Source organism: Cibotium barometz, chromosome 26 (assembly GCF_041138505.1).
Source record: "Cibotium barometz isolate CiBa-2024 chromosome 26, ASM4113850v1, whole genome shotgun sequence".
Lineage (NCBI taxonomy): Eukaryota > Viridiplantae > Streptophyta > Polypodiopsida > Cyatheales > Cibotiaceae > Cibotium > Cibotium barometz.
In genome coordinates, this window is record NC_141071.1 from 46493729 (window position 1) to 46505342 (window position 11614).

Here is an 11614-nt window from a genome sequence, read left to right on the forward strand (position 1 = left end):
CAAATATCATAATATCCAGTGACTAGTTAAAGTGAGTAAGGCATACAAATACACATGAGCGCTATATGCTATGTACACATGAGAGTAAACCATATCGGATGTAGCAATATAGAGCACCAAAATATGCCGATGAAGAGCATCAACGAATGGATAATGCCAATGTAGCCCACACCATGGGAATCTCAAGGGAATATATATTAACAACGGTGAGTCAGTCGATTTCGTTATTGATATGCTTAAGTACTCGATGACATTAAAGAGTCACTTAAGTCTTGGGTTGTTCCCACGTAGCAAGCAAAATACCATTGGTCAACCGAACCGGCCGTCCCGCAGTGCCGGTCAAATAACACTGAAGAAGAAGAAAAATTGGGCATGTCAAAATACTTTAGGAAAACTTTGGTGTTTTGAAGTGGGGCCCGGGCGAGCATTTTGCTCCCCTCATCGCTGACTGCAGCCGCCGGAAACAGCCAAGGCACTTCCCAAGGAGTCGACTTTGTATCGGTCAAATTTCAAAGCATAACCTGGTAGTATAAAAAGGGCAGCATACCACCAATCAGAATCAATCTTTCTCTTTCTCTCATCAATCTCTCTCTGCGCGCAGTTTTACTGTTGGGCTATCTGCAGGGCCTGATTACATATACGCTAGCAGTACCCCGAGGCCGCATACCCACGCGCGTCTGTTCAGTTGTGCTGTTAGGCTGCTTATTGCGCACACGCTAGCAGGCAGCTTGCCGATGGCATCAAGGTCACAAGACAAGTGCATGATCAAGAGCATCGTGCTTCTAGTAGTAGCGCTGATATTCAGCTCCGTAGCCACCGCGCGCCCTTGGAGCATCCTGCCGTCTCTGGAGTACTACGTGCAGGTAGAGCTGGACGGCCAGGATCTGGGCGTTCTCATCCCGGCCATCGACAGCACCACCACCAATAGCTTTGGCCGCACGGAGCTTTTTGCCTTCAACGTGACAGAGGGCGCTGAGGCATCCTCCAAGCAGCTGGGCTTCATCCGGGGCTACACCGTCCAGGCCAGCTACACCTCCGCTGCCCATGGCGTGGAGGTGGAGGTTCTCTCTTACGACGATGGCTCCCTCAACGGCACCATCAGCCTGCAGGGCCTCATCAACTCCGGCACCAACGAGATCGCCGTGGTGGGTGGCACCGGCGACTTTCGCGGCGTGCGAGGCTACGGCATCGTCACCCAGCTCAATTCCTCGGCTACCCTTGCCCTCTTCCATCACGAGCTCCGCTTCCTCTAGGAGGTAGCTAACACCGAGCTCAACACACAAGGCCCTCAAACAAAAGAAACAAAAATGTAAAGAGCTACAGTCCAAGGCCCTCAAACAAAACAAACAAAAATGTAAAGAGCTACAGTCATTACACATGTACACTTTCTTTGTTTTTCTTTCACCTCCCACTGTTAGAGAGATTTCTTGTGGTGGATATCATACTTTCAACATTTTTGAAAAGAAGTGGCTGCCTTCTCTACACAATCTCACTTTGGACAAACTTACCTCAAGCTTTGCCTTTCACTTCTAATGTTCTGTCGCCTTAGAACATTGAGCCGGGGCTTCTACTCGTTTGTGCACTACATCATGTGGCCATGCTAAGGAAACCCCTTACCATCACTCGTCTTATTACGAGTGTTTGTGTTCTTGGACTGGTGTTCAAGAAGTTGGATATGCAAGTATCATTTGCAATCATAGTCTTAGGAAAGCCTATTGCCCACCATGACCCTCATGTGTTGATTGATGTGACTTTCATTAGATTTTGACCTTGACTCCATCATAATTGGTGTTAAATCTTGGATAGTTGCTTTACAACATTTAGGTACAAGCTATCCTCCACAAGTTCTTATGATCTCCATGTACAATGCTTCTTGTTCATCAAACAAAATATTTGGTCTTACTATAGCGTGCACAATGCCCCCCTTGAATCAAACGTCTATCCACCATTGCACAATTGCTTCTAGATTATAAGAAACACCTTTTTTTTCTTGGCATTCCCACAAATATCCTTGCACCATCCACAAAATAAGACTAGAAAGAAAAAATGATGAAGCTCCATGATGAAAGGAGAAGTTGCATACCTTTGATGTCCCATACTTTGACTATTTAGAACTTGATATAACATACCTACAATTTGCAAATATAAGAAGTCCAAAAAGGTTGTGCCTACGTCCAATAACACACTCAGCTAGCTTAGCAGCTTAATAATTTATGAAAGAAGAAGTTGATTGTTTTAGTGCACATACCTAAAGTTTGCACAAAAGATCCCTTTATTATTTTATCTTGCATGGATAAAGTGGCCTCACACACTTTGCTATTTCCACATCCACTAATGCATATGGGAAGGATAAATGACATCGAAAAGGGAAACCATAGCAAAATGAATGCAACCATAGATGTCATGAGCAAAAGGCTCCAGCATATCTATAAGAATTTTTGCTAATCGTTGTTGGTTTTTAGCCCCTATAATTAGGGACATCCCCTTTGAGAAGGCACCCTTCAACGAATGCTGAAGCCCATGGGTGTGTGTGGAAAGTTACAATTTGATCTTCCACCTTCTTCTCCTATCACTTGGTAAGGATCCAAGATGACTTTGGTAAGACCACCTTCCCATGTTTTGCCCTCACCACCACCTTCCCATGTGTAAGGGATTCAATCAAGATATCTCATGTCTTCTTACACCCCAAGTGTATCTCATGCACCAATCAAGTGATCCCAAATGTGGGAGGCAACATTCTTAAAGATGTGAGTTGGATCCAAGAAGTGATGGATCCTTAGTTGTAGCCAATAGGGGAAGCGAAAGAAGATGGAGCACCTACTCATCCCTGTTGGTGGTTTGTTATCCTCTCCATTCCAATATATTTACGAATAAGCCATGGTCATGGGGTACGATGGAACACTTTTCCAAGAAGGAACAAAACTCGCATGGTAACAAGAGAGAGAGCGGTGGAACACTTTTCCGAGAAGGAACAAAACTCGCATGGTAACAAGAGAGAGAGCGGTGATGGTTTTCATAAACCACCTACTTTGAGATGATCCGGTGTTCTTGCCATGAGTGATGGCCCATATATTCGGCAAGCATGATATCCCGAAGTTGTCAAACCTAAGCCATACATCACATAGACCATTGAGAGTCAATTTATGGTAGAGTAAAAGCCAATAAGAGATACAGTTGGATGCCAATGAACTTACCAAAAACCTTGCCTTATACCACAAGAAGTCATGCATGGTCCACAATAAATGCCCTGCACTTGGGCATCATGACGATCGATTTGATGAGAGACATCATGCACATGGATCCCATGCCATAGAATGCCGATACAAAAAGGTATTCTTCCACCACTACCCTATCTCATATTTTACTTCACTCATAGATTGTGGTTAAGAATAATGCACATGATGTTTTTAAAACAAAGACATCTTTAATCTCTAAATGCACATGATGTTTTTAAAACTAAGAGGTGAGACATATGATATGTCAACTGCAAGACATTCAATATGCACATGCCATGACTTACATTATAAGCAAGCGCATCAAGCGCATTCAATATGCACATGCCATGACTTACATTATAAGCAAGCGCATCAAAGCCATGTATTCTTGGCATCATGAAAGAACATTTACTTTGTGTACTTGTAAGTGGTTGGTGTTTGTGAACCATAATGTGTGCATTCTTCAGTAGCTCGTTTTAAAAAAAGAGGAACTTGTTAGAATTCTCAAAAATTTGTAGGTTAAATTACTTGAAGAAGTCATGACATGTTTTTGCATAGTTTTGGATGTTAGATGACCTAGAACTTCATGATAATGCTTGATTTTTGTAATTTAAACCATTATCCATGATCTCTCCCTTTTTTTGCATCGTAATATGATAATAATTTCTTTTATATGAAATTTTCTTTGTTTTGATATTAAAAAACAAGATAAGCAATTAGATTTTTCATTGTACATGTTGCCAAATAATAAAATAGTTTTTGTTTTGATGTGATGAATGGATCTCACTATGGCTCTTTTGTAAACAAGTATTTGGGTGGAGAGAGAGAGACATACACATATAAAATTTTGTTTAAAAATAGCCATAGAAAGTATAATTCACCTAGCTATCTAGACATAGAAGGTCGTCTATTTAGTTTATATGCAGTTTGGGTACCTCTGACTTTGTATTCATGCCTTTTCTTCTTCTTTTTATGTAGAGAGCATTATTGGATTTTCTAAGAGACACACATCATGGCCTTTCCTTCTCTTATGCAGGCACTCTAAAAAGGTATGCTTTCACCACCACTCTGGAGATAAGAGTCAAGTCCATGTGGCCCATGTTCACATACGCTCCCCCTCACTCACTTACGCTCACCCTCATTCACATGTGATCCCCATAAATGTGGAAACATTCATGGAGAGCAATAGACAGTTTGTAGTGCCCACCTCCATAATATGGATAAAAAGATTCTGGAGTTGTCTTACACCTACTAGGTTCTAGTGTTGTTGGCACCCCAACCCCAAATAGCTATATGGGCTTCTTTATAGTACGTAAAGATCTTGTCTTTACTTACATCTTTATACTTTACTATTTGTATTACTTTTTTTAATTTTTCATATTAATCTATTCATTATTCTTTATGAGAAAATCCCCAACAAATATCCTCTATAAAACCTGGAGTTTTACATAAGTCCTTTAGATACTTTTAACCTTAGTATTTTACCTCAGATTTCAGGCGACATCATTTGGAACATACATATAGATATAATCGTCTTGTATCGGGCATTATGTGCAACTAGTAACTAAATTCTGGTCGTCTCTACAAATTCTCTTGTTGTTCTATAGGTTTGCCTAATATTTCAGAAGTCTATTCTCCTAATATAATGTATTCTGTGATGGAGATAGATAGTATGTTTCTTATTTCTATGAGGATGAGGTTGATAACTTCGACAACTCAGATGAGGAGGATTGGAGTGAGAAGAAAAAGAAAACAAAGAAGAACAAGAGGAATCAAGAAATCAAGAAGAAAGAAAACAAGAAAATCAAAACAATCAAGGAGGATGATTCGAAGAAGAAGATTCTTGACAAGATAAAAGTCCTGGGAATGGCACCAGTGGGTGAGTGTGCGCTTTTGCCACACAGGTCGTAGCTAAGGACTTGCTGGACACCATATGCGAGCCACGAATGGCTGCAAGCATACAACCAGGGAAGGAAGCTCAAACAGAATGCAAAGGGTGTGTCACTCACCGCTCAACCGCCGCCTTGAAGGATTCCCGCGTTGCAACAGTGAAGAAGGAGCCGCCGTCGCCGCTCTACCGCCTCGCCACCGCCGCCGTGCCGCTACACAGTGCGCTCGATCGCTCTCTCACTCTCTCTCTCTCTCTCACACACACACGCAGGAGAAGGAAACCAAAGAGATAAGGCAAGAGCACTCTTGTATTCACAACACATGAGAATGAGGATTTTAGGGTTACATTTGACTCTTATAGGTGACTTGGCCGTTCACACTTGGGCGCCCATACATGGCCGGCCGATCCTAACCCTTATCCTACTAATATTCAAGGTGCGCCTCTCATCGACGATCACCCAATCCCTTCATCCTTAACATACGGTGCCGACAAGCCCGGCCCATGACTCAAAATATTTAAATTAATGACGTAAAACATAGTACGTCTCAATGTCCGCCATGGGTTAACATGCCCCCCTTCCTGATGTAGATTCCGTCCTCGGAAGCTATGGTATGGTGAGCTCGAGAGGGTTGTTGTGGTAGACCGTCTGCAAAACAGGGAAGTAGAGTGAAGGTATGCTAGAATTCAAAAGATATAAAGTGTATAAATTCAAGCATGTTAGACCACAATGGATGTTGCTATGAGAACTTAGTTTAAGGGTCACATGAATAAGCTAGTGTAGCAAATTAACAGGAGTTTAAAATTATTGAAAGTAAATCAAGAGTTAGCAAGTTGTCAAAGGTTAATCAAGGTTTATAATTGGCCTAAGTCAAGGAAAATAACCAAGCTTAATAAATAAACAGATGACCACACTGTGTCTACTCTAAGAACAAGTTAATACCACAAGCCTAGGGACACAAGAAACATCAGAGTTACAGGAGCTTTTTGCCTCTTTTTTTTTTAAAATTAATGCACGTGACAATTTTTACACACAATGGCGACCTTCCTAAGGCAAAACTAACATCGATCCTGGTACCATGTTTAATACAAGGCATTATCCAGGAATCTATTAGCTTACTTTAGGCAAGGCTACCCCCTACCAACCAAGGCATCGGTCTGGAGTAGAATACTCCTCGCCTACCAAGTATCAATAAGGCGATAGGCCAACATTAAAGCACATCATAGACTTGTATTGCCATTTATTGTAGGCTTTTTTTTTAAAATCTATTTCTTTTTGATCTTCACTCCTGAACTATAATTTGTCTTGCATCCTTTCGACAAAGGGGTAATAGCTATGTCCTAGAGGTCAACACACACATGGCCAGGTGTCAAACATTAAGATGGTTTGACCCTAGACCTAAGACAATCGTATTCCAAGGTTAACTAAAGACGTCATGCTGCCTAGGAATATTTCCAATAAAGTTAAGCTCATTAATGATTTACACTAGCATGCAAGCAACTTCAAAAACTAAGTAGTACAGTGACAACTTCCATGTGGTCATGCATTATAGTTTATGCAATTAATTGAACAGTAAAAACGAAAGAGAGTGGGTATGGAAGAATTACACCTGTAATTGGAGATCTCCTTGATTTGACGAGACATCTTGCAATTTGATGTAGATATATTTTGATGAACGTTGTGGCAGTCTCAGGACTTGAAAGCGAACCCACCTAAAACTTTTCAACTTGTACAATCAACTAACAAGCACTATACCTCGAGAGGCACATCAGTGTGAAAATTTCAAGACTTGTTCAAGGAATCTAAACTAGAAAAAACTTGAAAACATGAACCTACCTACCAGCCACTACACTACTACTAAGGATACGGTAAGAGGATGTTGTAGAGTCCTGGCTCTAGCCCTAAGGCTAAGCCTCTATCCGCATCATCCAAACAAATAAAGTCAACCTCAGTAGTGCTATGAGTTTCATCCGTCCATTCATCATTGTCAGATATTTCCTTTTCATTTTCCCATCCACATAAACTCATCAAAAATGTAACCATGCGAGGATAGTCATCTTGTGGAAAAGGAAAGCATTGGGCTATCGGGGATATGTCCTCTACGGAGTAGGGGTCAGTCATGGTCAATAGGCGAATTAGCCATTCTAATTCCTCAAAATTTTCCTCTCTGGCTAGTACATCTATATGATCCCATTCAGTTTCAATTACAGGATAGCACATGTGGAATATCTGAGAAAGGTACAGATGATACCTCTCACCAAAGGTAGGAGTGGATGAAGTGTATGATGATCGGGCATTTGCCATATCTGCAAACACAGATATAGCATCAGTAGGTTTATGACAGGACAATCTATTTCTTGATTGTATACGGATATTTCTCTTGTTTTTGTGCTCTTGCTCTTTTTACTATTTTTTGTTTTTCTTTTCTTCTTTTTTTAAAAAAATGTATGAAGCTATATATATACATCCCCTTGAATTTGGCAATTACATGGTCAGGGGAGAAGGTTAAGGAGGAAGCATTATAATGTCGAGCGTGAGTACATGCTCCCCCTTTCCTTGGGTAGATCATATTATTTGCAATGATGTTGCGGCCTCTTGGAACCAATTTGTCCAGCGGGTCATAGGTTGTGATGTGGGCAGATAGCTTTTTATGACCCTTGTGGCCACATCCAATTGCAGAGATGGTAGTGTACGCTCCCATTGACGAATGGAGGAAATGGTTTTCGATGATACTATTACAAGGGGAGACGTAGACTCATCGGTTTTTTGTTGGGTGTTGGCAAGAGTAGGTGTAGAGCATGTAGAAACTTCTATATCAGCGTGTGCCTGGCATGAGGAGCTAGAAGCTTCATGTGGCTCCCCCCTTCCTGAGCTAGGTGGTAATGATCGATATCATTTGGGAATCCAAACTAACTCTGGAAGAAGTGGTGTGGTGCACTCTGTTACCTTTCCCTTACCACGATCTTGAATTATCGTTGGGGTGGCAATAATTGGTTTGCAAGGTTTTACAGGTGATGTAGAGGGATTCAGCTTATGTGTAGGGACCCAAATCTGGTCATTTCCCTCGTAGTACCCTTGGGCTACTAATAATTTTTTAGGGATCCATCGCGATGTTACATTGCCCTTTCTCGGGTGGGTAGCTGCTTTCCTTTTACGTGGCTTCTTGGTGGCTGAACGAGATTGAGCAGGGGAAGTAGCTGTTAACGAAGCTTTGGGGACCCATTTGTATGTACTCTTTGGCATAGTAAGCGAAGCTTTAGGGACCACCTTGCCTGTTTCCACTCTTGGCGTTGAAGCGTTAGAGGGGTGGCCTACAATCGAAGATGGTTTTGCCACTGGACTTTGTGATTTTTCATTATCTAATATTTGAGTGGATGACTTAGGTGCGGGATTTTGAGCGGTCAGACCTAGTGTTGGTTCTTGCGTTGTGACTTGTCTGGTTGCCCAATCGATATTGCCGGCCATCATCCATTTGCGCCCTAAGATTACAGTCCCTTCCATGGTACCAGCAGGCATAACCAAAAAGCTTTGAATTATGGTTCCCTTGTCATAAGCAACCGGAGTGTGCAGAATTCCTGAGACAGGGGTTTTCTTCTTGTTGATTCCTTGAACTTGGATAGAACTCTTGGTTAAAGGTGGTTTTCCCAGTTGACACCACACGCCATATGATAGCAAATTGTGTTGAGCTCCTGTATCCAATAATGCATTATACAGCACCTCCCCGTAAGGACTCTGTAACTCAATTGGGTATCTTAGATGTGGGTCAGATTCCAGTGCATCCTCCTCTGCTTCCTCGAAAAATACTTGCGTAATTCCCAAGTTGGCTTCTCGTTGTTTCCTAGCACGCTGTTGACGTTCTTTGGCTTCGACTCTCGCTTGTATCTTTTTAAGCTCAGCTTGTTCTTTAGCTGCCTTCTTTTGATGGATTGCATGTAACTCCTCCTGGCTCAGGGGGTCATAGTATCGTTTGAATTTACTCCCATTACGGAATCCAATGATTTCAACTCCGTCGAGAGTCTCCACTCTGATGGTACCTTGCGGGGTAATTTCACATACTCTATATGGTCCCTTACCAGCATATTTGAGCTTCTTCTTTTCGTTTCGCACTCCATACATCAGGACTTTATCCTCAACCTTGATATCCTTGTCCTTTAGATGGCGATCAAACCATTTTTTCCTTCTATCCTTCTCCACAAGGGCATTGTATACAGCCAATTGTCTTTCTTCGTTTAGCCGCTCAAGGATATATAGACGCTCTACTAAGGGATTACCATCCCAACCCTCTTGAGTAGCAACACGAAGACTAGGAATGACAAATTTCCACGGCATGACTGCTTCTTGGCCATATACCATTTTAAATGGTGTGCAATTAATAGCCACTTTGTACACAGTACGATAGGCCCATAAAGCTGTCGTAAGCTTTAGATCCCAATCCGTGCGATGAGCTTCAACTGTCTTTGTCAAAATAGAGATTAAAGTGTTGTTGGTACTCTCGGCTTGGCCATTCGCTTGCGGATAGTAAGGAGTAGATTTATGATGGGATATCATGAAATTTGTTGTGAGCTCCTTAATCACTTCATTTATAAAATGCGTACCATTGTCGCTCACAAGTTCAAAAGGACAACCGAATCGTGTGATTATATTTTCAAAGAGGAACTTGGATGTTGTCCTCGCATCTGCCTTACGTGTCGCTTTCGCTTCAGCCCATTTGGTCATATAGTCAGTGGCTACAATAATATAGCGAGATAGTGTGTTTCGGGCCGCTGTACTAATTGGACCTACAAAGTCTAAACCCCACTTTTCAAATGGTTGGTTTACTTTGATCGGATGTAAGGGCATCTGATCTTTCCTCTGGGGTTTCTTATATCGTTGGCATTCATCGCAACCCTTCACAAAGAGTGATGCGTCTAAAAACATAGTGGGCCACCAATACCCTGATTGTAAGATCTTTCGTGCAGTTAAGTCTCCTGAGAAGTGACCACCGGCTACGCCCATATGTGCCTCTTGCAAAATGTATAGATACTCATCCTCTCGGGCACAACGCCTAAGAACGTCATCCTTTCCTCTTTTATAAAGAGTCCCAGCTATTAGGCAATAGGGTTCGCATTCTTTGATCAGCTTTTGAGCTAGATCTTTACGAAGCTCCTTGGGTGGGAAGCCATTAACCAAAAAGTTAACAATCTTCTCACTCCATTCAGGCATTGTCTCCACCATGAATAGGGAAGTGTCAGGTAGGTCATCATCAACCCCCGTAGGAGCCTCACCATTAGGTATGCGAGACAAATGATCAGCCATAACATGTTTTTTGCCAGGTCTCACAACAACAGTGAAATCAAACTCAAGAAGAATCAATAGCCATCGTGTGATTCTTCCTGTGGAGCATGGTTTGTTTAACAGATATAACAATGCTTGATGATCTACATAGAAAACAAACTTGGTGGCAAGGAGGTAATAACAAAATTTCCTTACTGCATATATCATTGCCAACCCTTCTCGCTCCGTAGTGGTGTAGTTCATCTCAGCATCGTTCAACTGGCGACGACTGGCAAAGCTAATGGGGTAGTCTAGCTTGTGTTCTCCAGGTTGAGTTAAAACACACCCAATAGCAAAGTTTGATGCATCAATATGCACATGGAAGAGTAAATCCCAGTTAGGCATTCTCAAGATTGGAGCACTCGCCAAGGCCTTCTTTAATAGCTCATAGGCACGGTCACATTCTTCGGTCCAAATAAACTCGACGAGAAGCTTATACAATGGTTGAGCTATCTCGGCGAAGAAGAGAATAAACCTTCGATAATAACCAACGTGGCCCATAAAGCGTTGGACTCCCTTGTAGTTGGGGGGTGGCGGCAGTTCCAAAATGACCTTGATTTTACTCTCGTCCATGGAAATCCCATTTTTGGACACTATATGCCCTAAGATAACTCCGTGTTTAACCCAGAATTGGCATTTGAAAGGATTCAAGGAGATGCGATATAATCTACACCTTTCAAATATTTTTTGTAAACACATCAAGTGCTCGTCCCAAGAGGAATGAACACAAAGATCATCTAAGAAAGCTTCACAAAAGTCCCTTAGATATTCCTTAAAGGCCGTGCTTATCAATCGTTGGAATGTTGCAGGTGCATTGGTCAAGCCAAAAGCCATGACGCGAAAGGCAAACACTTCAAACTCCGTGATAAATGCTGTTTTAGCTTGGTCCTTGGCTGCAATTGTGATCTGATTGTAACCCGAGTACCCATCTAAAAAGCTATATGCCTCCTTGCCTGCCACTCTTTCAAGCACATGTTCAGAATACGGCAAGGGGTAATGATCCCTTCTGGTGGCTGCATTAACCTTTTTGAGATCAACGCACACTCTGAGTTTCCCATTCTTTTTTGGCACGATGACTATCGGAGAAACCCATTCTGAGTGCTCAATTGGGTATATGAATCCACATTTGACCAGCTTTTCAATTTCCTCTTGTACAATCTTTGCGTACTTAGGATTCATTGGGTAGGGACGTTGCTG

The 11614-nt window shown here is 42.0% G+C and overlaps 1 protein-coding gene across 1 annotated transcript; it reads left to right on the top strand.

Moving 5' to 3' along the window:
- The first annotated feature begins 567 nt into the window (after nucleotides 1-567).
- On the top strand, nucleotides 568-1484 carry LOC147624022 (uncharacterized). Its single transcript, XM_086820919.1, has one exon. The coding sequence runs from the start codon at nucleotides 735-737 to the stop codon at nucleotides 1251-1253; it is 519 nt and encodes a 172-aa protein (XP_086677045.1). The 5' UTR covers nucleotides 568-734; the 3' UTR covers nucleotides 1254-1484.
- The last annotated feature ends 10130 nt before the right edge of the window (nucleotides 1485-11614 follow it).

Coding starts and splice junctions, on each gene's coding strand:
- LOC147624022 (XM_086820919.1), top strand. CDS start 735: ATGGCATCAAGGTCACAAGACAAGTGCATGATCAAGAGCATCGTGCTT.